At 42.8% G+C, this 26,686-nt stretch overlaps 1 protein-coding gene across 2 annotated transcripts in view; it reads right to left on the bottom strand.

Moving 5' to 3' along the window:
- The window catches only part of ABL1 (ABL proto-oncogene 1, non-receptor tyrosine kinase), a 142,930-nt gene that overhangs the window by 27,671 nt on the left and 88,573 nt on the right, over window positions 1–26,686 (bottom strand). Inside the window, exons 1-3 of one of the 2 annotated variants that reach the window (XM_072778351.1) lie at window positions 20,044–20,203; window positions 4,168–4,341; window positions 3,282–3,577 (exon numbers count right to left, since the gene is read on the bottom strand). In XM_072778351.1, the coding sequence (XP_072634452.1) occupies window positions 3,282–3,577; window positions 4,168–4,341; window positions 20,044–20,122 (549 nt within the window). In that variant the 5' untranslated portion in view covers window positions 20,123–20,203. Of the gene's footprint in view, window positions 1–3,281; window positions 3,578–4,167; window positions 4,342–20,043; window positions 20,204–26,686 lie in introns of those variants that run through there. The other variant, XM_072778350.1, reaches the window with a different exon arrangement.

The following is a 26,686-nucleotide window of genomic DNA, read 5'->3' as shown; positions in this document are numbered from 1 at the left end:
TGAGTTGTCAAACTAAATCATGCCTGCCTGAATCTGTTCCTAGGATGCTAGTTAAACAAATCCAGGGAAAAGAAACCATTACCCTGTTCAGTAGAAAACCTCAACTGATTACTGTGGTGCAGCACGGCTCGCCCTGGATAAACAGCACAGATGGGAAGCAAGCCGTCAACTCCAGGAAATCACCTCCCTCATGGGCGGTGTGCTCTGGGATTCTAACTCACAAAAGAGCAACCCTTGTGGGCTGAAGGCACGGTTTCAAAGAACCCACCATCCCGGGGTACATCCTGAAGAATGGAACGACCTAGCCCCACATCTGGGACAAGAATGAGGACCCAAAAGGCAAGCTCATAAGGGTGATCTCTAGTCACACATCAGCAAGCGGCCAGGCTGGCTGCACAGACCTCTGTCATCACAGAAAGCACAATATTAGCACTAAAGACTTCGGCCAGAAGATTGAGACATGTGCAAGAAACAACAGAGAAGAAGGTTAAAAAGAGAAATACGGGGGGGCACCTGGGTGGCTCAGTTGAGCAGGGAGGTGGAATGTGGCTGGAAATATTGTGGAGGTGGTGGCAGTGGGGTGGGTAACTATTTTAAATGACCTAAAAAAAAAATAAATGACTTTAAAAAGTCAGATAGCCTAGATGGAGAAAGTGACATTTCAGTAGACTTGAGTAGGACAAGGGATAGGACAAGGGAGATGTCTGTGCAGCTCTCTAAAGAAGGGGTGTTCTGGGCAGAGAGACAAACTGGGCTTCAAAGGCAGGAGGAGCCTGTTAAGAATATATTGTTCTCGGGGACGCCTGAGTGGCTCAGCGGTTGAGCATCTGCCTTCAGCTCAGGTTGTGATCCCAGGGTCCTGAGATAGGGTCCTGCATCAGGCTCCCAGTGAGGAGCCTGCTTCTCCCTCTGCCTGTATCTCTGCCTCTCTCTGTCTCTCATGAATAAAAAAAAAAAAAAAAATCTTAAAAAAAAAGAGAAATGAGTGTGAATCTGTGGTACAAATGAATGAATGAGGACAGCCATACAATACTAAGAGGACTAAGTGGAGGGGACTAGCCCTACTGCACATTTTAACATATTATACAGCTGTAATAATTCAAAGTCTAATATCAGAAAAGAGAGTTGACCAACAGACCTAAATGCATATGTAAGTTTGGTACATTTCAAATATGCAGGAAAGGATAAATTTAGTAAATGACACAGGGATCCCTGTAAACATGACACATGTACATTAAACATAATGACAGACCATCTTTACCAATCAATGACAGATGTTTTTACAGGCCTGACAGCACAGTGCTAAGGTGAAGGGAAGCATGCACTCCTGACTCTCATGGAAGCTCCTTTTCTCACCAGCAACAAGTAAACCATGTGAGTAAACACATCTGTATAATTTCTAAGGAGGTAACAGGCCAACATCTATACAAATTTTAAAGGCATATAACCTTCAGAAGATCAGTTCTAGCAACTTATCTTGTATACAGTTACATTGTACATGAAGAAGTATGTAGAGTATGTTAAAAAATGCAGGTCACTGGCGCACTAGCGGGTCTATGAAATAAATTTAGTGGATTCGGACCATAAGTTTTTAGAAAAATGAAACAGAACAGAATAGAATAGGAAGTATTAGAGTGCATTACATATAGCGAGGGTAAGAAGGGCTTCTAGGACCTTTTGTTACTGATGTGAGCACTGGGTGTTGATGTAAATGTTCTTATATAGTGTGCTGAGATTATTTTTTTTTTAAAGGTTTGAAAGTCACCTCCTATCAGTGTTATTTAGAACAGCTAAAGACTGGAAAAATCTAAAAGTCAACTTGCAGGGGATTGCTGAAATAAATGATGGTCCATCCACACTAGGCAGTTATTAATCAGAATAAGGCAACTCTAAGTGTGCTACCATAAAGCAATCTTTAAAAAACATTGTTAGGTGGGAAAAGTAAGATGCAGAACAGTGTGGAGTCTGCATCATTTGTGCTTTTAAAAAAATTTATGCGTATACATCTACAGAGGAACTCTGAAAGAAACTAGTCACAGGGGTTGCCTCTGGGCAGCGGAGTGGAATTAGGAGACAGATTTCTCATTGTAATCCATTTTGTTCCTTTTTTAAACATGTGCACACATTACATATTAATGAAAAAATATATCCACCATTTAGGCCCCACCCAATCATCTACCCATCTCCACCACTGATGATGACATGTGCAGCAGGGTGGACAGTGGTGTCCAAACCTAGCTCCACCAGGCATGCACTATGTGATCCCGGGCAAGAAATTTCCTCCATTTTAAGTCCCCTTCTCCTTAATGCAAAAATGCAGATTATGGTGACTTCTGCCCTGAGGACCAAGGTGAGGTTTTTTTTTTTTTTTTTTTTTAATTTTATTTATTTATGATAGTCACACACACAGAGAGAGAGAGAGGCAGAGACACAGGCAGAGGGAGAAGCAGGCTCCATGCACCGGGAGCCTGACGTGGGATTTGATCCCGGGTCTCCAGAATCGCGCCCTGGGCCAAAGGCAGGCGCCAAACCGCTGCGCCACCCAGGGATCCCCAAGGTGAGGTTTAAATGACCGGATGCCTAAAAAAAATGTGCCAGCCACCAGCAGGAACCTGGAAAATGCTAATCTCTCCCTTCCCTTCATGGACTCTTGAGCATTGTTCATATAAAGATCACAAAACTGTATACTGATCAACTCTTTTAGGAAACTACAGTTTGGGTTTAGAAATCTACTGGTACTATGTGATTTCATTTGTGTTTAAAAACTGTGAATGTATGTACATATACGTATGCAGGCATACAAACACACAAATGTGGCTTTGTTTATGGGAAGGATGCCATGTACCATACTTATTTTGGGGAATTGCTCTAAGGAGATCTTTTACTTTAAAAATATCCATCTATTATTGCAATTTTACTCACTGAAGATGAATTAATATCATAAGAGATTTTTAAATGCTTTAAAAAAGGAAGACTCTTAAAATAAGAAGTATGTCCAATATCACCCATCTTATGAAATAGCTAACAACAAAACTCTAGCTGGACAGGTAAAGAGCCACACCAGGCCTGTGGACTTGTAACATCCTGTGATTGGTCCTCAAGAGAGTCTTTCCTAGGCTAATGGAGTGATGCCTGCTGTTTATCTGAAGAAGTTTCCTTCGCATCTTCCCAATTGAGGTTTATTTTGGTAACTTCTCAACCCCAGCGGCAAGAGTTCTGGGTCCTCCTGGCCAAAGACTAACACCCCCGGCCCATCAGTTCCCCCAACTGGGGTCCCCTACCTTGCCATCAGAAGCAGTGTTGATCCTGTAGTGGTACACCCTCCCTTCATATCTCAGTGAGATGGACCTCTGGCCAGGACTGCTCTCGCTTTCCCGGACCAAGAAGCTGCCGTTGATCCCACTGCTCAGCAGGTATTCGGCTGCGTTGCGGGACACAGGCCCATGGTACCAGGAATGTTTCTCCAGACTGTTGACTGGTGTGATGTAGTTGCTTGGAACCCACCCTTGGCCATTTTTGGTTTGGGCTTCACACCATTCCCCATTGTGATTGTATCCTAAAACCCGGAGCTTTTCACCTTAGAAGAAGAGAATCCAAAAAAAAAAAAAAAAGAAGAAGAGAATCAAATCAGACATCAGCTTTACAGGCTGGCTTCATTCATTCCCATTTATTCTTATAGGATTACTAAAAATCTCCAAATTCCTAAACACCTACTTCCCTTTAACAAATCCACATAAATATAAGCATTTATAAGTGTATATAAAAAGAGTACATGTTTATACATGAAGCTTCTTGTTTGTAACTGAACATTACAAGAGAGATTGCCTCAATTTTCATAAATTTGTTACGCTTATTCAAGTGTTCTCTTCCTAACAACATAAGGAAGTTTCTTGGAGGAAAAAATACTTTCTCTTTAAAAAAAAAAAAAAAAAAAAATGTTTTTGGTGCTTAGTCCAGGCGTTCTTTTCACGATCATGCTCTGGTTTTCCTAAGAACTACCGTACGGGAACTCTTCTGCTTAAGTGGCTCTCTCATAAAGATACTGTTTTTTTTTTTTTTTCATTGTTGGCTCTGCATCCTTCACTAGGAAAACGGGTAGCCAGCCAAGCCACAGTTTCACCAGATCTGTCCCTTGCAAGCACCAGCAGTGGTCCATAGTTCTCCTACCTTTAGTTATGCTGAGGGTATTGTCCCCACTGGCCACAAAATCGTACAGTGCAACGAAAAGGTTGGGGTCATTTTCACTGGGGCCAGCAAGAAGGTTTTCCTTGGAGTTCCAACGGGCTGCTTCACTGAGACCTTGGGGCTCAAAGTCAGATGCTACTGGCCTCTGAAGGGCTTCTGGAAGACAAATGGGAAACAGAAGAAACAAGAAACATTGGGGGAAATAATTAGTTTTATTCTCAGGAGCCATAAATTGTTTCCATCATTAAACATTTTTGGTTTACTTCATTTCTCTTTTTTTTAGGATTTTTTTAAAGGTATAATTTATTTATTCATGAAAGACACAGAGAAGAGAGGCAGAGACACAGAGGGAAAAGCAGGCTCCCTGTGGGGAGCCCGATGTGGGATTCGATCCCAGGACCCCGGGATCATGACCTGAGCCGAAGGTAGACACTCAACCAATGAGCCACCCAGGTGCCCCTGATTTATTTCATTTCTTAACATCTATATGCAATTTGTATTAATAAGAAAGGTGGTAAAATGAAAATGGACTCTTCCTTTCCCAAATCCTGTGAAAGGTATGAAGTATTTTCTTTTCTTTTTTAGTATGAAATATTTTCATTCCAAAGTGGCAATCACGGTTTCCAAATAGCCTCAGCTTTTTAAATTCATTAATTCAAAATGAACTCATTGTAATAGTTAAAAATAGAAATAGTCTATCCTGGGATCCCTGGGTGGCTCAGCGGTGTAGCACCTGTCTTTAGCCCAGGGCGTGATCCTCGAGTCCTGGGATCAAGTCCCACGTTGGGCTCCTTGCATGGAGCCTGGTTCACCCTCTGCCTCTGTCTCTCTCCCTGTCTCTCATGAATAAAGAAATAACACGTGGCTCCTTGCATGGAGCCTGGTTCACCCTCTGCCTCTGTCTCTACCCCTGTCTCTCTCCCTGTCTCTCATGAATAAAGAAATAAAATCTTAAAAAAAGAAAGAAAGAAAGAAAGAAAGAAAGAAAGAAAGAAAGAAAGAAAGAGTCCATCCTCATACATCTTTGCCATTGCTTACATATAATAGAGAACAAAAGTTTCTTTAAAACATTTCAAAACATGTTAAAGTTAATATGTGTATATAATTTAAAAATCAAGTAAGACAGACAGGCTTATGATAAAGGACAAACACCTTCTACCTCACTCTTCTCTACACCCATAGGCAACAGCCATGCATGCCTTGGGTGACCCTCCATCTCTCTGAGGAGAAGTTGAGTCTCTTGACCCCACTCCTCTGCCCCCACAGCTCCTGTGCCAACCTCTACCATCACCTTTGCATTTTCAGCAACACACTTGCACAGGCTTCATTTCTTGTTCTCCAGCTATAGACAGCGTCTCTCGCTATTTACTTCCCAAGATAACATCCCACCCTTCCTTCCAGCTCTCTCGACACTCTCAAAGACAGCCTTCTTATATTTCCTTTACCTTGTGAAAACTAGTAAAGTTTCTTCCACTTTGTAATTATAAAGTCCTTCATGTTTTGTATATAAGTAGATTGTAAAAGGTGAACATCGATCAATCTCTCTTAAAGTACATGTGGCTATTGTTCACTACAGGGTCAAAGAGAGTTCATTATTTTTTCCTGAAATCTTTTTCCTTTTCTTTTTTTTCTTGAACTATGCTCAACCTCACTAGAATTTCTGTGATATACATGAGAGTTTTTTTAAGCCAGCAAATGAACTCCAGGTAGGTCCTTTTAACAGTCATAGGATATTCTAGATTGAAATTGGAATACTCATTTAAGGAAACTATAATAAGAAACCAACCTTTACAAAAGGAGGGATAAGGGGAAACTTTTAATTTTCCCATATGTGTAAGCCAAACCCAAATGGTAAGAAAATTATGTATGGGTGCCTGGGTGGCTCAGTTAGTTGGTTTTAGCTCGGGTCACAATCTCAGGGTCGTGGGATTAAGCCCTGCAACAGGCTCTGTGCTAGGCAGGAAGTCTCCTTGAGATTCTCTCTCCCTCTCCCACTGCCCCTCCCCTGGCTTGTGCCAAATCTTTCTCTCTAAAATAAATAAATACATCTTTAAAAAAATAAGAGAAAAATTAAAATTTTCCCTCTTTATGGATTTAGAGAATCCCCAAACATCTTTTCTTGGGCAATAACAGGGATAGATCTGATTCTGCAGTATTCACTTCCCCTCAAAACAAAACAAACCACTAGAGACATCTAAGACACCTGAGGGATGAGGCTGAACCAGGACTGGAGAACTTTGAGAAATGGGCATTCTTTAAAATATCTCTTTGGGGATGCCCAGGTGGCTCAGCGGTTGAGTGTCTGCCTTCGGCTCAGGGCGTGATTCTGGGTCTGGGGATCAAGTTCCACATCAGGGGCTGCCCAACTAGGGTCTTTCAATACTAGCTTTTATACTACTGACTGAAGTAAACCTTCGGCAACTGTTTTTGCTAAAAGAGTAAATCCCCAACTACGTCATTATTATGTTTGGTAATCTCACTGTATGAATCATGAGGGCAAAGAGAATTTCAAGGAAGAGGGTCTGTAACACTGCCACTTCCTAGAGTGCAGAAAAGCCTTAGTTATGAGTTAGGCCTCGTCTCTTGAATATTTTACATGGGCTTGAAAAGCAAGCCTAGCACCCATTGTGATCAGGAATTGATCAATTAACCAAATACAGCTGGTTAAGGGGCAGCCCCGGTGGCGCAGCGGGTTTAGCGGCTGCCTTCAGCCCCGGGGTGTGATCCTGGAGTCCCAGGTCAGGCTCCCTGCAGGGAGCCTGCTTCTCCCTCTGCCTGTGTCTCTGCTTCTCTCTCTCTCTGTGTGTCTCTCATGAATAAATAAAATCTTAAAAAAAAAAAAAAAAAAAGCTGGTTAAGGCAGAGAATTTTTTTTTTTTTTAAATGTGTGATCCATCATTCCCACTTGAAAGTGCACTGGCTTGCTGGCCTTGACTGCAGGGACAAGGTCTGCCCTCTTGGGGCTGAGTATGTATGTGGTGAGAGTTGGAGATTGTCCCCATCATCTATCTGGCTTCCAGCTTCGGTTTTCTGGCGGCCGAGGAAGGACTGGGATTTATATGCTCTGTGGCCCCAGCACAGTCCCTTCCAATTGCTTACAGCTGGCTCACTCACACCTGGTCTGGCAGCAACATTTAAAATCACCTGCCTTTACTGAGTCTAAGGCATCCATCTGACTATCATGGAAACCACTCTCTTTTTACACCTGCATTTCACTGGTTTCATATTAACCCAGTAAATAAAACAAGTGTATCTGGAGATCTGGAAAGAAACGTAACCAGATCTTGGTGTGGCTGGAGCAGTGAGTGACAGAGGATGACGGTGGGGTGGCTGCCCTGTTCTATGGGCGGTAGGCACTAGGGAGGCAGGTTTTATAGGAAGTGGAGCATGCTGGTCAACCTAATCCGTGGATTAAGTGGAAGCCAGTCAAAAGACTTCTAATGTCATTGTATTAAGCAACACCATTAGCCTAAGGATTCTTAACATAAAAGTAGTCTTGCATATCAACAGAAATAGATAAATCCCTCCACTATGGAAAAATGGACCAAAACCATGAATAAGCAATTTATAGAAAATTTAAATTACCATTAAACTTGGAAAGCAGGCTAGCCCTGGCTAGTAATCAAAGAAATACAAGTTCTTCATCAAATTGGCAGATACATTTTTTAGAATCTAAGTCAGTGTTAAGACCTCAATGAAGTAACTCTCATAAAATACCAGTGGTTGCTGTAGAAATTGCCGTAACACTTTAGGAGGGCAACTGGAAATACAAACCATATCTTTAAATCATTCCATAACCTTTGATCCACCTCTAGGAATTACCCTGAGATCTACACCATTATTTCTATATACTGATTTTTAAATAGTAGCACAGAAAAAGAGGAGCACAAAATATCTATCAACATAAGGCAAGTTAGCAGGTGGTCCATCCATAATACAGAATATATCCATAAAGCCGTTAAAAATATTTTTAGAAAAAACTACTGGCTTGAGAACACATTCATAATAATGCTATTACAACCTGTTATATACACGGTGATCCCAATTTTGTAAAAACTGAAAAAGTACAGGAGTTACACCAAAATGTGAACAGTAATTAGCACAGGGTGGTGTGTATTAACAGTGCCATTAAAAGTAGTTAACTTGGGGTGGTGGGATTACAAACTTAAAATTTCCTTTATTTTGGGATGCCTGGGTGGCTCGGCGGTTTAGCGTTTGCCTTCGGCTTCGGGTGTGATTTTGAGGTCCTGGGAGTACCGCATCAGGCTCCCTGTGAGGAGCCTGCTTCTGTCTCGCCCTCTCTGTGTCCCTCACAAATAAATAAATAAAATATTTAAAAATAAATAAATAAATAAATAAATAAATACAATTTCCTTTATTCTTTTCTATATTACGGCCTATTTCTCACAATGAATGGGGATTGTTTTTTGTAATTCAGAAAACAGTCACAAAAATAGAGAAACTGCCATCATAAATAGGAGCCAGCTGATGCTTCCCTAATTGATAATCTAACCTGAAAAAGAACTCTGGGCGCGGGGGGGGGGGGGGGGGGGGGGGGGGAATCTCCTGGAGCTGTCCTGAAAAAACATTTGCGTGCTTCCCTCTGGAGTCCCGACCTCGTGGCCATGAGCACACAACTCTGGCAGCCCCGGCCCACACAGGAAATTAAACCAAAGTCATGAATACAGAAATGCTTTTCTTCTCCACTGCCATTTGACCTCTTCTATCAAACATTCTGCAGCATCTGGATTTGATCAAAGTTACATAATCAGGGGAAGTGGCCTGGAAAACACCTGGACTAGGCAGAAGGCGGATACCCGCCCAGGGGTGCCTGTGGATTTCAAGTCTGGGATTGAAGAGGGACTGTCCCTAACATGGAGACTGCTGCTGGGAATTTCATGTGAGGGGATGAGCCCTTTGTCAGGAAGGAAAGGGCCTCCCACAGCTTTTTGATTCAATGGACAGCAGGAAATCCAAGGCAGTCTCTCGATTTTCCTCTCCAGTTCTTGCTCCATTCCACAAATTAATGGCCAAAGCCCAAAGGGAAGTATTGCTCATGCATGCCTCTGGATCAAGACCCTGAAGTATAGCCACAGCCCAACACCAAAACCTTCCAGTCAAGTCCCAATCCAGGCTGATGTCAAAATTGACTCACAATGTATAAATGCCAAGTTCCTTGCTTCATTTCATTGTGAACTACGCTTGTCAACCTTAAAAATGATCACAGCTTACAAGGCCAACACTGAATAATGTACTTCAACCTGGCTTAATGCGAGGACTCCCTGCCAGGCCCACTGTCAGGAAGTTAGACCCCTGAAGCCCCGAGGCTTCATTCTAAAAAGATGCCCAAAATAGCTTCCCTTTTCTGCTCTTCCAGTGGATCTTTTGGCTGTTGTTTAAGTCTTGGGAGAGAAATTTCAGCATCTGCTATTATTCTCTTACTTTTTTTTAGTGAACATTTTCTGCAGCATCCTTTCTGAGTCATATCTAAATCTATTTAAGATTCATATCTTCAAAAGTGCCTCTCACTCCTTTTAAAACCCTTTTGCTATTTTAGTATAATGTTCATGAAAGGCTTCCACTCACCCATAAAACTCGGGAAAAGTCATTATTAATTAGCCAGTTAAACACCAAAAACGGTGATAGGTTTAAAAAAAAAAATAAAAAGCCTCCAAAAAGCTATGGCTCCAACCATGAGAATATCAAACTGTTTAAAAAAATCCAGTAAGGATAATGCCACAAAATTCACTGGGCCTGTGCATGTTTCACTCACTTGGATAGTATTCTAAGAAACGGCTTGGGGTCTTTAGAGCACAATTTAAAAATCGTTTTTATATGAAAGTAATCCTTTCTTAAAGTTGTGAGTCACTGATCAGAAAAGTTCACAAAAGATTCTCTGATATGGTCTATCTGGTCTAGACTTCCAGGAGCTGCCCCTGAACCCCCTCTGTGGGCCAACAGGAAGAGGTAAAATGTTCCTCAACTTCAGGGGTTCGAGGGGAGGGAGACTGCACCTCTGGGAAGTTCCTCCACCTTCCTGTAGGTGCTCCAGCCCCAGGCCACCCTCCTCTTGCAGAGCAGCTCATTGGCTGCTGGGCCTTTGGGGTTGGGAGGGGAGAGGGCAGGGTGTGTCAGGCATGATAAACAGATAAACATTCCCTTTACTTTTGTTCAATTTCAATTATTTAAACCCTTGTTGCCTTATTCTTATTTCCTTTGTGGGCCTTTGACTATTACCCTCCAGTTCAAGGAATCTCTGTAATTCAGAAATCTATAAAACAGATCCCTCAAAAAAGAGGGAAGGCTTCGTGTTTTATTTCAGACTTGGTTCCAACTGATGAGATCATGCTCAGACTATTCTCAAGTCAGTATACAACAATCTCATACAACTTATAATATGAGCTTAGAGGAAAAGTATTATTTCCCATAATTTGAACTTGATGAAAGTCATTTTATCTACATCCTACATGGTCTTTTTATTTTGTAATTTACACCCTCACCCAGAGCAGTTAATGTTATTTAAAAAATAAGTTTAGTTATTAAATATGGCCTTGGTCTTATCTTCACACTCAACAAAATTTTCCCAGCACCCCAAACACTGTGTTAGCTGCTGGGAGCAGGGGTAGGGCAAGGTGGTAATGATGCAAAGAATCACCACATGACCTGTGTCCCTGTGGGAGGAACACAGCTAATGAAAACGTACACAGCCTCAATGGCAGAAGTCAGAGAGAAGACAGGCAGGCACTGCCCTGTGGACTAAATTATAAGAACAAGACACTGAGGGCCAGAAGTTGTGAAAGGACCAGCTTACTGGCATCAGGAAGGATGTGGATCCTGAACAAGATCTCGCTGCTTAGCAAGGGAAGCAGGACTAACACAGAGGTCCAAGGCTAGCCTGACACCCTGAGGCTGCTAAGGGAGGGGTCTTCATCTGTACTGTGCTGTGGCCCCTCTGGTGATGTCTGGGTATGCCTCAGGATAAAGTCTGTAAATGCAGAGAATGTGGAGGACTGCAAAGGAAGACATACTGAAATAGTCCTCAAAATCTTAAAAATTAAGATTAAGCATTGTGATACAATGCTTCTTTATTAATGCATTAAATATATGCCTCTTTGTTAACACATTAAATAACAAGATCCAGGGATCCCTGGGTGGCTCAGTGGTTTAGTGCCTGCCTTGGGCCCAGGGCGTGATCCTGGAGTCCCAGGACGGAGTCCCGCATCAGGCTCCCTGCATGGAGCCTGCTTCTCCCTCTGCCTGTGTCTCTGCCTCTCTCTCTCTCTCTCTCTGCGTCTCTCATGAATAAATAAAATCTTAAAAAAAAAAAATAATAAGATCCAGGAGTAACTGCTATCATTTCCAAGTAGTGGTATGTGTAAGCAACAATTACAACCATTAGATGACATAAAAATATCTGTGCATGTTTCACTCACTTGGATAGTATTCTAAGAAACGGCTGGTTTTACTGGTGATGAAGTCACAAGTACCTGCTAATATTACTGTGGTTTGTTACATTCTTAAGAAAAAGTGAAACGCTAATTTTCAGTTAGAGGTTAGTGAAATAAAGTTCTAATATTTCCCCTTCCAAGGACATGGAGCCTCTGAATTCTATCCCAGATCCCAAGGGCCTTCCAGGTTAACAACTCCTACACTACAGATGTGGTTCAGTAGAACCCAAATAATCTGAACTGGAGATGGGTCTAGAAAAGAGGCTGCTATAAATTAGTCAAGAAGTCCAAATTATGCAAACTCCTTTTTAAATAGATGCAGTTTTATCACTTCTCACTTATGGGCATTATAGGCAATAAGTTAAATAGGTTTCCAGAGAAACCTCCCTTAAGAAATAAAGAGTAAAAAAGTTATTTAAATTAGCCCAAGGTTTAAATATTTCCCCTGGAATCTGTTTACATTATAATGTGCCTAGCCAGTCAAGTTTAGAAAACAGAATTCTCCGTGCTAATCTCGGTCTCTATCAGCAGTCCAAGTATTAAACCTTTCTGAAAGGTACACAGTCCCCTCCTTCTATCAGAAAGCAAAAAATAAAAAGAATTCTGTTACCTTCTAAGACTCTGTTGTCAAAGAAGCCTCTAGTTCCTGGAGATGGAGCATAATAAAGAGAACACCCCACCATTTTCAACACCCCACCACCACCTCATCTCAGCTAAGTTTATACTCACATTGTAACCATTTTTCCTCCTAAATCCCCATGATTTGTTCCCCTTTACTGGTTCCCTCCACCCCCACCCCACACCCCCAGGCCTTTAATCCTACCCCACTCCACTCTGCCTCCACACTGCTACCAGAGGGGACTTTCTGAAATTTAAGACTGACCAAGTGGTTCTCCTGTTAAAATCCCATGGAGATAGCTCCTGGTAGAGGCAGAAGGGAAAGCCCAGAGCGGTCAAGTGCTTTGCAGGGTCCTTAGCAGTTTGCAGATAACATAGAAGACACTACTCCTAGCAGGTAACAGGCACTCAAAGACAGCTAGGGTTTTCATTACTACTACTACTGCAGGAGAAGTCCGTGCTCCCAAAGTGGGGGCACAAAAGGCTCTTCAGGGTCTGGTCTGGGACCAGCTTCTCCCACAACCCCTAGGTCCCCATTCCAGCCTCTCTAAACCTCTCTGGTGGTTTCCCCCACACAAACCCTGTGGCTGCATCTTATGTGCACCCTGACAAGTGCCTTTAACTCTCCCTGAAATGCCGACCCAGCTGACTCCCCCCCATCCTCTTGACCTCACTTCCTCTATGGAGCTTGACTGGTCCTTTCTCTTCCCTATCGCTTCCCCCTAGTTGACTGCTTCCCCTTCACCTTGTCAGCAAGGAAATCTGGTAAGCCTGGACTCCAGGGCCAACAAGACTTATTTAAATCTCTGTCCACCCTGTCTTGAAGTAATTAATTTCCCAGTTGCACAACAGGGCAACAATGGTGTCTACCTAGCCAGGCTGTCAGAAAGGCTCCGTGCACACTGCATGCAGGGAATTTCTGCACAAATGCCAGGTGTGGTACCTGGCCCTAGGGCCCTGCACCTTAGGGCAAGTACTCCCTCATTTATTATTGTCCTCATGACAGTGTGAACTCTGGGACAGAGCCCAGCGATCTTACCACAGTCTTCAACCCTTGCCTCCTGCAAGGCAGGGCATATAGCACCGCTGGGTGTTTACTGTAACCATCCGCTATACAGACAGAACACCCTGCACCTGTCTCAAGCAACAAGGTAAAATATTAAGTCATGACAGAAGAGTGTACCTTAATTATCTGTCAACCTGCAGTAAGAACAGCAAAAAGACAGCAGGATGAAAAGAAATGACATGCTGCCAGGGAAGCTTTTGTAAAGATCTCAGAAATGCAGTTTTTTTTTTTTTTTTTTTTTTAATGGAATGTAAACCATGGTCAAGATACTAAAACAAGGGCAACATAGAAGTCCATTTCTCTGCACTTTCAAGAGAAACAGGATTCATTATAGTCCCAGAACAGGCACACAGCACCTCCACATACATTCTGTCGGGGGCAGGGTGGGGTGGGGTGAGCAATGGTTCCCTGAATCCCTGCACTGGCCCTGATTCAAACCATCTGCAGTGGGCCCACTAAGCATGGAAGCATTTTTATTCTGTCACAGGCCATTTGCAGCCGACTGAAAGCCTCCCCCTCTGCCTGCTGGGCCATCAGGGCCTGGGGATGGTTTGGAAAGCACTCATTTCACATTTCCTGTTCTCCCCAAAAGGGTCACCAAGGACTCCTGGGTCAGTTTAGATTCGACTCACTGAAGTAAAGGGGCTACCTGATGGCAGGTAATGTCCCCAAGATGTCTCGTTAGCCATTATTATTCCTGTTGTTAATCTGAGCGAATGTGACCCAAAAAAGGTATGTGAGTTCCCAAAAGTAATGGCTAATTCTATCCATGACCCACCTTTAAATTCAATGTTAAGGTATGCAATGTCCAGTGCTACTAGCTACACTTGAAGACTGGTAAGATTGCTAAGGATTGGGTCTTTTTTTTTTTTTTTAAAGATTTTATTTATTTATTCATGGAGACACAGAGAGAGAATGAGAGGCAGAGACACAGGCAGAGGGAGAAGCAGGCTCCATGCAGAGTCCGACATGGGACTCGATCCAGGGTCTCCAGGATCACACCCTGGGCTGCAGGCGGCACTAAACTGCTGTGCCACCGGGGCTGCCCGGATTGGGCCTTTAAAGAAAATTTAAGAGCAATGAGGTTCAAGTTTATGCAACCGACTGTAATAGAATAATAGCCAGTATTTATCTGTCGCTTACTGGGTGCCAGGACTGTGCCAAGCACTTCATCTGTACCAAACCCCACAAGCCTAGGCTGATGCTCTCTTGACTGGGAGGGCAGGAGATGGAAGAAGAGTTAAGGTTACTCCTCTACCTCTCCCTGTAGCTTCCTTGCACCAGGCTGTCCATCAGGCTGTCCATCAGTCCGTATGGCTCCCACTCAACATTTTGCACTTCTCTCTCAGAATTTGGCTTTTTCCCTTTCTCCCTTCTGGGTCTCTTCCTCTGCCTGCCTTGGGCTATCCTTCTTCGGTACCCCATACCCCTTCTCATCTGTGTTCGTTTTGGTCTCAGCCTTTCTCTGCCTCCCTCTCCTCTAATTCCCCACCTGCTTTTCTGTTTCCTTCACCTGTCTGTCTTCCTTGTCACTACCACCACAGACAGTAGAACAAGGCACCTATGATGTGGGTTAAGAAAGAAAGATCTGAGAGCCAATTTCAGAAAATAACAACTCTCCTCATCTGAGGGCAGAGTTAGACTCTCATGTGTTGGTAATCAGCAAGCTATTTTCCCAAATGTCTTTGGAACTATAACTTCACGAGGCAAGAAAACAAGACTGACCATAATGTGCTCTGTGTTCTTTTTTTTAACCAGTAACCTTGGGCCCAGCTAAGTATGAGAAGTGACTTAATCCATGCTCTCTGAGGCTCAGACTCAGGACCTTCAGGTTATGAAACTGATGCTCTGCCAGTGGTTTGAGGAGGGCAAATTTAAGATTGACTATGATTTGGTCATTTTGAAAGCTGGGTGATGAGTACAAGGAGTTCAATGGGCTGTCTGCTTGTTACAGACTTAGAATTTTCCATAAAAAAAAAAAAAACAAATCTAAGAATTTACTTTATAAATCTTTTAACGTGTTTAATTACGATCCACTATTACAGAGAAAAAGTTAAATTCTTCCAATATCCCATTTGATCTTTAGTTCTTGTTGTATATATTTATCTTTTCCAGTTTTATTGAGATATGATTGATATAAAACATTGTATAAATTTCAGGTGTACAACATGACTTAATACATGTAGATACTGTGAAATTATCAGTTATCACAGTAAATTAACGTCCATCACCACACAGTTGCAGATTTTTTCCTTACAATGACAACTTTTAAGATCTACTCTCTTAGCAACTTTCAAATATACAGTACTGTTAACCATAGTCATCATGTTGTACAATGTTGTCATATATTTTTAAACTTATCTGTAGACAATTTTTCCTGTTTCTATCTCAGATCAGTGATTACACTGGCAAAATTATGACGATTTTAGAACAAGGTAATGAGTAGTATAAGATGTTCGGTTTTCACATATTTGGAGCTGTGGAAATACTGCCTCTGGAGAGATTATGATACCAATCATGAACCAGTGGGATTTCTTCTTCCACAACTAAAACATTCACCATGGGCATAAGAAAGGATCAGAGAGGGGCCTGCCTGGCTGGCTCAGTCAGAAGAGCCTATTAAGTTCCAGCCCCAGGCTAGGTGTAGAGATTACACAAATAAGTAAAATTTACAGAGAGAGAGAGAGAGAGAGAGAGAGAGAGAGAGAAAGAAAGAAAGGATTACAGAAAGGGAAGATAAGATACTCATCCTCAAAACCAGTGACAGGAAGTATTCATTCTATGCATCAAAGCAAATTTGGAAACAAACTGTTCTGTTAAGAAAAACTACGGTAGGTTCAGCTCACTTCTATTGTGACTTCTGCCATTGAAGGAATTGGCTGAACAATTTAAACGAAATCTTTCACACAGATCTCCTAACTCAACGAGGGGCAGACTACTACTCAGTTGTATTTTAGAAATGAGAACACTGATGCTTGGAAAGCAATATGCCTCAGGTCAGCAGGCAAGCATGGCTGGCAACCAGGCCCAGGCCACTGGCTTTGGAGCTGCATGCCTCACTTGAGAATGGGACTTCTGCTATACCCTCACAACAGAGCCGTCTGGACCTAGGGACATCATCTCAAAGGAACCCTATGTCGGTATAAATACAAATATTTAGCATTTTATTGGTTTTTAAAACTTTCACTAGAATCATCTCCTAGATCCTCAAAACAATTCTGTAAGGTGGGCTAGAGAGAGGATGTTTGCTCTTAGAGGTAAGCAAGAAGCAGAAAAGCTGAGGAGTCAGACAAAAACTGGGATCTCCTGACTCCAAATTCAGAAGTACTTCTGAAAAGTATTTCAAAGTGAACAGGGTCTTTCTCCTCCTCTTGTCTAGAACCACATAGTGTTGGTGTGTGAGAATTAAGTGAGGATGTGTATGAAACGCTTACTGCTGAGGAGTGTCACATCAGAAAGGCTCCACAATTTTAGCCTAACCTCAAACCAGAGGACTGGCTGGCTTTCTATTAGGTTCCTGAAAGAGTCTCACATTTTCTTTGTTACTAAACAAGGGAAGCATGTGATGACCTCAGGAAAGAGTGTTTAGAAAGAGAGCATGAGATTCTCTGAACCAGAAGTTCTAACAGTGTATCCGTGTGGCTGGCACCACATAAAGCATTTGCCAGAAAGTTAACTGCTGAAAAGAAGCATTTAAAAGCGGGCCCTTAAAATAAAATTTGAAAGTTCAAGAAGAGTTCACTTCACAAGATATTAAATTTTGATTCCACACTACAGAACTAGCATGTTCATGTACAACAGTCACGCATGATGTATGCAAAATACAAACACGATGAAAGAAAAGTAGGAAAAACAGCAAATTCAGACGGCTAGTGTTCATATTTTCTTCCACATCTGTAAGGAGAAGGAATAATCAGAAAATTCAGTGTTTGAAGTAGACCTAAGGTTGTAAAGCTAAATGTGGTCATGGTGAAAGATGCTTCTATAAACATACATTTTTACAGAGTTGTAACACAAAATTCAAATACTATAAATACTTATTATGTGCATAGAATATTTCCAGAAGGATACAGGAGAAACTCTGAGTGTCTCTGGGTATAGCGAATCTGGATAGGATACAAAGTACTTTTCACAAAATACCTTTTAGAATTTTTTTTATCAAGTACAGCTATCTTAATACATGTTTAAAATTTTTATTGGTAAAAATAATCCTATTGGTAAAGATAATCATTTTTTTTCAGTATTAGTTTTCTAGAAAAGTGTTTCTTGAAGATACTATTTTAACAGCCACAGAGAGTCCCAAAGGTCACAGTTACAGTTGGTAAAGCACAACACATAAAACTGGGCTCTTTAGAACCAGACAGCATGTCAAATCCCGACACCACCACTTGCCTGAGGCCCTGTGACCTCAGATAAGTTTCCTAACTTTTTGTTTTTGGTGACTTAGAGTCTTCATCTATTAAATGGAATTAACCACAGGGCCATCATGAGAAACAAGCAAACCAAATCATACAGAATGCTGAAACAAAGCTGGGCATACAGTAAGTATTTAATTTATGCCGAAACAAAGCTGGGCATACAGTAAGTATTTAATTGTTTCTTTGACAGCCAGGCCTGGGTAGCAAGTAGATGTGTGATCAAGTTGCATTTAAGGTGGAATCCTCTTCGACAGAATGGAAAACTTGATCATATTCAATTCTCTCTGTGGCCTGAGCTGCCTGAGCCCTGAGTGGGTGTCAATAAACAGTGATTGATTGATTTAGGATGTCAGTAAAAACCGAAAGGCTGGATTACTTATCCAGATGTTGGCAACTGTTCTCCCCAAGAGACTAATAGCACATCCAGTCTTCAAGAAACAATTACTAAATTCTCTATACTTACAAAAGAGTAATTCCATTTACTTTCTCCAATTAAATATACCAACAAAATAAGGGAAAGTCAGTAAAAAGAAAAAATTCCTACAGTGATTCCTTCCTAGAGGCAGCTTTAATCAAGGTAGTCAGTGGTACCAGAGCTGGGGATTTTTTTGAGACTTGGGAGGCTACATTATTATTTCAAGACAGGATGGAGGAAAATGGAGTAAAACATTTTAGATTAGATTCCTCCCGACAAGCCCCAATAATTAAAGCAGCCAGGTCAACACTAAATCTCCAGTTTACCCCCAAGAAAACAATATCACAGCTCTGCTATGACCTAAACTTTCCTCTAGCTCTGCAGCTACAAAAGTCTGCTCATATACTCCGCCAAAGGAGTCCATCTGCAAAATGGAGATGATAATGCCTAACACTAACTCGATACAGATGTAAATGAGAATGTGTTCAGAATTCTGAGCAACTTGGAAAATAAGCAACAGATTAACTGAAGATGATTTTGGCTGCTTTAGATGCCAACTTTTAGGGACAAATAAACTGTCTCCTCCTTCCAAATGCTGGATTTTGTGGGCCTGCTCCAAGGGAAGGGGACATCCCAAACAGGGAAGTGATCGATGTACATACACATACTGTGGCAGCAGAGGCAAACAGGTTTTACCTACCTCACTGGTGCTTAAGGTTTAAGCTGCTTCTGTGACTCCAGGCAGGCCCTCAAGTTAAAAAGTAAACAAAACAAAACAAAACAGTGCCCAGTGAGGATTGTGGGGTGAAAAAAAAAAAGTTGTAAGGAAGAGAAGTTAACCATTTATGAGGCCTCCGTTTATTCTCTTTCATTTTCAAAAGAAAAACATTAGAACTTCATGGCACTATAGCAGAAATTCTACTTGTTCTAAAATGAGCTTTAAGTTTCTTTTCCTATTTTAAGTCCTAAGTGAAAACAACAGAGAAATGCCAGCAGGATTACGTCTGGGATGACCAGTCCCTAAGTCACATCGATTTCAGGTCCACTCGAAGTTACAAAATGACGACGCACCGTCCCCAGTTCACTTTTTTTCAGTTGTTACTGGCACAGGAAAGGAAAGACAACAGGAAAGATGAACACAGAGATGAGAGAAGCAAAGCAGAATGGAAAGAAGGCAAAAGTAAGATGCGCCTGGCTCTGCACTTTATGGAGCGAACTTAACATGAGGCTCCCCTCCCCCAAGTACTTGGTACTCATTCACGAAGCCTTCCTAAAATTTGTAAATTTCGCTTCCCCCGACTCTCCCCGAAAAGGAAGAATTCCTAAGACCTCTGCGTGGTCTATAGATAACACTGGGCTGGGGGTTGTGGGAGTGGGGTGTGGGGTACAAAGATTGCTTGAACTTCGTATCCATAAATGGTAGAGCCGTATTCCTTTGTACACGATCCTTAACGAAAGTCACATGTTTCACAAACACGGGTCGACCTTTTTGACACATAATTCCCAATTAACGGTAAAAATTCCACAACGTGGGCTCACACGGCCGTTCGGGCCTATAGAGCTCACTTTCTCAAACTTTCTCGGGAAGAGCCCCGGGGCTGGGGGCCCGGCGACACAGCCATCCTGGCGTGGCTCTCCCGGGGTTAGGGCGCGGGGACCGGAGCCCCACACCCTCCCGCTCCGCCCGCAGCGCCCAGGCGCGGTCGCAGGACACAGAAAGAGCAAGAGAGGGAGGAAGGGAGAGAAAGGGAAAGGGAAGGGAGGGCGAGGGCGAGGGCGAAGGCGAGGAGGGAGGGAGCGCGCGCGCGCGCGCGCGCGGGCGCCGCCCGGGAAGGCCCGACCGGAGGCCCCGAGGCCTCCTCGACCCGCTCGCTCCCGCCTGCCGGCGCTTACCTTCCAGGTAACAACTGGAGGAGGAAGAGAGCCCCTTCTTGGATTTGCAGCCCACCAACTTCAAGCAGATCTCCAACATTTTCGCGTGCCGGCGGCGTGGGGGCCGGCACCCCCGGGCTCGCTGCGCCGCGCCCTCAGGTCCGGCGCGCCCCGCTGGCCCCGCGCACCCTCCCGCGCCCCGGCGGCCCCGCCACGCCGCCTCGCCGCCGCCCTGCGCGCCAGCCCATGGCCGCGGCCGCGTCTCCGTCTCCGCTCGGGACGCGCCTGTTAACAAAGGGCCCCGAGCCCGGCCCGCGAGGCCCGCCCCCGCCGCGGCTGCAGCCGCCGCCTTAACCCCCTCGGCGCCGCGCCGGCCGGCCCCAGTCCTCCCGGCGACCGCCAGGCCCACCCCGGCCTTGGCCCTCTGCCGAGGCCCAAAACCAACCCGGGGACGGGTTCTGTGTCAACAGAGGGGCTGTTTTTAGGTACAGCAATGAGTGGTTCTCAACGATGGCAAGTCCTAATGGCCCAAGACAGACTGGCTACTCGAGCTGCCGGGGGCGCGGGCCTACTTAGCACCACCTTTGGAAACTCGAGCATCTCTGTGGCGAGATGCCCCCAACCTGCGCGGCTTAAAGCCGAACCACGCTGGTGCGAGGGGCTCTGGCAAACCATGTGTCGCAAAAATGCTGGCGAATAACGCAAATTCCTCTGCAGTTACCAATACTGGTCTCACTTATGTTCACTGAGTTGACAGTGATTAAGGCTAACTCAGTGGGTGTATAAAGAATGAATAATCAGAGAGCTAGAGCCCACATGACAACCTCACAGGTATTTAAGACATTAGTTAAATCATACATTCAGACTAGGAGGTGGCTGGAAACGGAAGAGAGATCGGTTTGAATTAAAACATAATTTCTGATTATATGTAAAGGAAATTCAGCTTCCACGAAGACCCATCAGAGAGGCAGGGCCCTCATCCCTGCTTGGCCTTATTTTCTTCAACTGGAAACTTTTTTCCCTTGTTTGGTAAGTGCCACAGGCACCATTATTTAAAACTCATTTCATGGCTGTAGAGGGCTGAAATCTTTAGAACTCTGGTTAGGACTGACAATATACATTATTATAACAAAAAATAACAATAATCACAATAGTTAATATTTGGCACAAAGCCAGAAATCTAGATGGATGGGAAGTAACAGGGAACCCAATAAACCAAATAATCAAATGAAAATCAGATATACTTCAATAACAATAAGAAAAGTTATTTATTTAATAAAGAGTGTCAGATAACTGCAACAGAGAGAAAAGTTAATGTAGCTCACGTATTAGAACAGATGAATAATGAGAGGATGTGTACTGAGGATGTGTCCTTAGTGTGTGTCAGACACTTAAGAGAAACATGGTCCATTCATCATAACACTGCATTTGCGTAATGATCCTGTGAGGAAAAGAGATTATCCGGATTCTTCAGGTAAAAACCTGATGGTCAAAGAAGTCAAGCACCCTGCCCAAGGCACCATAGTTGGAAACTAACTCTGCTTTGCCAGTTCCAAGAATCAGGCTCCTGATCAGTGGATTACACAGCCCCCTCCCATCAACAGTAAATTTCAAATAGATTAAAGCCTTGGATTTCTCTATTTTAGGTTAAATAGCTAACATCATATATACCAGAGGAAGTGCTGGTTTATTTAGAGACCCTTGACTGTGAGTGGTCAACCCCAGAAGGCAAAGCTGGACTCATTTGTTGTACTTTCCAGGCTATTCTATAACAACAAAAATCTGGATATCTTAGAATGGCTAAGTAACAAGATCTTCATGTAGATCTGCCAAATATAGCATATAAAAATTCACAACTGGACTGGACATGACTAGTGTATATCACAGGAGCTCTCAGCCAGAGCATCATCAACTTTTCACAAGTGTCCTACCAAATTCTGATCAATGTACAAAATGTGTTTTTACTGCAACTGAGTGGACCAATATGCATGGTTAGTGCTGTGCTACCAGCTCAGGCCTCATTAGTACCCAGGAAGGCACAAGCTGGGAAGCAAGTACACAGTTCCCACCACCTGGAGACACAAGTGACAAGTGTACTAACAGTGGGTGCTTATCTAGGTTCTCCGAGGCACTGTCATTCTGCTAGAGAGCCCACAGGTAGTGACTGCTGATTTGTTTAGTGTTGTTTTAAAACTTTCAAACTCCAAGGCTAAAGCCAAAAATAAAATTCAAAGGGTGCCACCAATACAAACTGAAAAATACAGCATCTGTTTTGGTGCCATTTTGGAAAGCTCAAGGGCTCTGGACCAAACTATAATAAAGTTTGTCATTGATACAACACTTCAGATTTAAAGAACTAGATCCAAATTGACAGGTTATGGCCAAGGATTGTACATTGATAGGCATTTTTGTGGTTTTAACCATATCCTTGAATACTATCAGTTAATATAGGCCCAGATATTTGTTTGCATGTCCTGTACTTTATAGTGGATATAAGTTTATTTTAAAAAGCTAATGAGGGATCCCTGGGTGGTGCAGTGGTTTAGCGCCTGCCTTTGGCCCAGGGTGCAATCCTGGAGACCCAGGATCGAATCCCACATCGGGCTCCCGGTGCATGGAGCCTGATTCTCCCTCTGCCTGTGTCTCTGCCTCTCTCTCTCTCTCTCTCTCTCTCTCTCTGTGACTATCATAAATAAATTAAAAAAAATAAAAAGCTAATAACTATTACCAATATTCTCTTTGTGAGTCTACAATGACCTTATCCTAAGTCCTCCTAAAATGAGTAATGCTTATAAAGTGTCCAAATCTTTTAAAATTTAGTTATAAAACCATGCATCAACAGGTCTGGCAAAACAATGAATTAGCAACAACGAATACTGAAAATTCTGCCAAACTGTACACTACCATATCAAACTATTCTTTCCAGATCCAGCTTTTGATGGTTTTGAAACTGATTTGCAAGATACAAAAAGCACTGTTATATGCAAATAAAGAAGAACTTCAAGCTTCTTCGAATGAAAAAAGGCCCAAGAAAGCTTCCCCTTAAGCAACCTTAAACCCACAAGGCATTAACTTAAACAAGCGAATAAATGAAAAAGACTGTGAACTAACTTGTTTGCTCCTTTGCATTCAGTTTGAGAAAGAAACAGATGTTTAATAAGTGCCTGAAATGTTCCAGGCACAAGAGTCACAACAATCCCATGAAGTTTGTGTAGTTTAATTCCATTTCATAGGTAAGGAAACTTGATGAAGCCGGGAGATGGTTCTGTCCAAATCCACACAGCCTGGAAGTAGTATGGTCCAAAGCCCCTGACCTTTCTAAACCGGCACATAATTTTCAATTTAAGTGAAAGGATAATATGAGCAAAGCTAGAGGATGAAATAAAAATAATTAACTGTTAGAATGTTTTAAAAGAAAACAATTCAGAGAATTACAACTATTTAACAGGCGCCCTCATGGACAACTTTTTTTTTTTTTTTTTTTAAGATTTTATTCATTTCTTTGAGAGAGAGAGAGAAAGCACAAGCAGGGGGAATGGCAGAGGGAGAGGGAGAAGCAAGCTCCCTGCTGAGAAGAGAGCCTGATGTGGGGCTCCAACCCAGGATCCTGGATCAAGACCTGAGCGGAAGGCACACACTTAACCAAGTGAGCCACCCAGGTGCCTCTAGACAACCTATCTTGAATCACCTGGGGCACCTCCTTAAAATGCAGACTCAGGGCCAGGTGCCTGGGTGGTTCAGTTGGTTAAGTGTCCAACTCTTGGATTCTGCTCAAGTCATGATCTCAGGGTCATGGAAGCCCACATTAGGCTCCCCACTGGGCTGGAGCCTGCTTGCGGTTCTCTCCTTCTTCCTCTGCCCCTCCCCTCGTTCATGCACACACTCGCATGTGCAAGCTCTCTATTAAATAAATAAATAAATAAAATAAAATACAGACTCTTGGTTCTCTTTCTAGCCCTTTAGAATAAGAATATGGAATGGGCTGTATCTTAAGTTCCCCAGATGATCTGTGTGCATACTTAAGGTTGAAAACCACTGTTTTAGAAGAGAGAAGAGTTGCTTCTTGTTTTCACTGGAAATAGGACAAAGATGAATAGTTTTTTTTTTAAGATTTTATTTATTCATGAAAGACACAGAGAGAGAGAGAGAGAGAGGCAGAGACACAGGCAGAGGGAGAAGCAGGCTCCATGCAGGGAGCCCGACATGAGATTCAATCCCAGGTCTCCAGGACTACACACTGGGCTGAAGGCGGCGCTAAACTGCTGAGCCACCCGGGCTGCCCAGGAATAGGTATTTCTAAAATTTTTTCCCTTGAAGGCAATTTTTTTGGATCTAGGAAATGTATAATTCTAGAACAAGTTATCAAAAGAAGACCCTTTCTTAAGATTTTAGCCAAAGACTATTTTTTTTAAAGTTTGGAGTTCAGTCCTATTTAAAAGGAGGGCAGATGGGGCACCTGGTGACTCAGTGGTTGTGCATCTGCCTTTGGCTCAGGTTATGATCCTGGGGTCTTGGGATTGAGTCCCACATTAGGCTTCTTGCAGGGAGCCTACTTCTCCCTCTGCCCCTCTGCCTATGTCTCTGCCTCTCTGTGTGTCTCTCATGGATAAATAAATAAAAAATATATATTTTTTTTAAAGGGAGGGCAGAAATGGGCCAAGAGAAGGTGGCAGGAGGAAGGATGCAGGAGCTGCAGGATGAGGATAGGGATGGAAAGAAGACAGGCGAATCTGACATGGGGCCTGGTTTGGGAACCCCCAGACCAAATGATCCCAAATGTGACTGACCCCCTCCACTGTTTGCAGCCCAGCCAATAACTTGAAGGGGGCAGGTGCTGAGAGCAGAGATCTTGAGGCATGTGCATGCTATTTCATATGCACCTGTCAACAAAGTCCACTTGCAAACACTCTCCCGTGACAGCCTGCTGGGTTCTCTAGCTCTGTGGGGTCCAGTGTATGTCCAAATGAAGGACAAAATGCGGCCATATCAGTCACATCCATTTTGGCCACTGTCTAAGGACACACAGGCATCTCTTTGTCTCATAGGTTTTCTGGGAGATAGTACTATTTGTCTCATAGGTTTTCTGGGGGTTAAGTGTCACGAAGGCCCGCTGACTCTAAACTGGGGGAGGCAATGCAGTGGATGCTGAGTGAGCTACATCACACAGCCTAGCTCTGAGCTACACCTCTGCCATCCACTGTGGTGGCTTGGATAAATGACTTTACCTCCCAGGGCCTCTACTGTCTCAACTGTAAGGCTGGGGGAGACGAGCTATCTCACAGGGTTATGAAGATTAGAAACAACATATGGAAGGGGCTCCATAAACAGTAGCTATTGTTATTTCCAAAAGAGCCCTCTTACCAGATCAGATGATGGTCTGTATTCCTGCCTAAGTCTTACTGGGACTAAGTCAAGAGCTAAAATTAACAAATGTGATATGTGAAAATGATTCCAGAAAGCACAGTCTGAGGGAGTGAAAGTAGTCTGGAGGTTTTCCAAGGGACAAGGAATCCATTTATTTTATTAGGGAAAAGAAACACTAGCTATGGAGTAGGAGTAGCAACTAAAATTGAAATGTCATGGAATCCTACCTTTCATCCTAAAGCCAGGGACTGCAACCACAGCTTTGTGGCAAATCACACCCCACATCTTTAATGGGGGCCTATTTCAGGCCCAGGACTTGATGCTGCACACAGGACTAGCTGCACACAGGACCATCTTTCAGATAACACTAATTGTTAGTTCCCTTGGTATTTCCAGAGCCACGATTCTTAGTTGAGGGCCAAATTTGAACTATCATTAGAATAAATCTACTTCCTAGAAAATCTCATTATAGTAACACTCTACTACATTTTTATAATTAACAAGTCAAGCACAACTATTAAATGCTAATTTTTCTCTAAGAGGAAACTATTATTAGTGTGCTCATTTTATTTATTATTTTTAATTTTAATCAAAATCATATACATATGAGATTAAAAATCAAATAGAACCAAGTTTCGTAATAAACACAGCAATCCCCTGACTCCATCCCCCAGTCTGCTGCCCCAGAGGCCAGCAGCCTCCTTCAGATTTCTAACTAATATCCTCATATTGTTTCCAGATTCATCAGCTTTCCACATTATTTATTAACTTATTATAGTAGTATCCCAACCTCCCTAAACAGTAAAATCACAATTTTTGGTTAAGTCAATAGTTAGTATTGACATTACTGTGATGATATATTGTTCACTGTTCCATCAATAATATACTATGAATGTGTCCTTTATTTATCAAGAAATATTAATTGCCTTGATTTTTTTTCATTTGGTTAATCTTCTATAATTTATTATTACCCCCCAAATAGTTCAAAGATCTGTCAAACCCCTAGTAGTATTTTTTCCAAACACTAAAACACTTAAAACATTCTCAGTTCTATTTATTTTTATTTATTTTAAAAAGGATTTTAATTTATTTATTTGAGGGAGAAAGAACATGCAAGTGGGGGAGAAGCAGACAGAGAGGGACATGTAGACTAAGTGCTAAAAGCGTGGAGCCTTCCTTGGGGCTTGATCCAGTGACCCCAAGATCATGACCTGAGCCAAAAGCAAGAGTTGTACGCTTGCCAAATGAGCCACCCAGGTGCCCCCTAAGTTCTATTTATTGATTTATATCCTCATTTTGC

The sequence above is a fragment of the Canis lupus genome, chromosome 16, assembly GCF_048164855.1.
Source record: "Canis lupus baileyi chromosome 16, mCanLup2.hap1, whole genome shotgun sequence".
NCBI classification, from domain to species: domain Eukaryota; kingdom Metazoa; phylum Chordata; class Mammalia; order Carnivora; family Canidae; genus Canis; species Canis lupus.
This window is presented reverse-complemented; position numbering and strand designations above follow the sequence as displayed.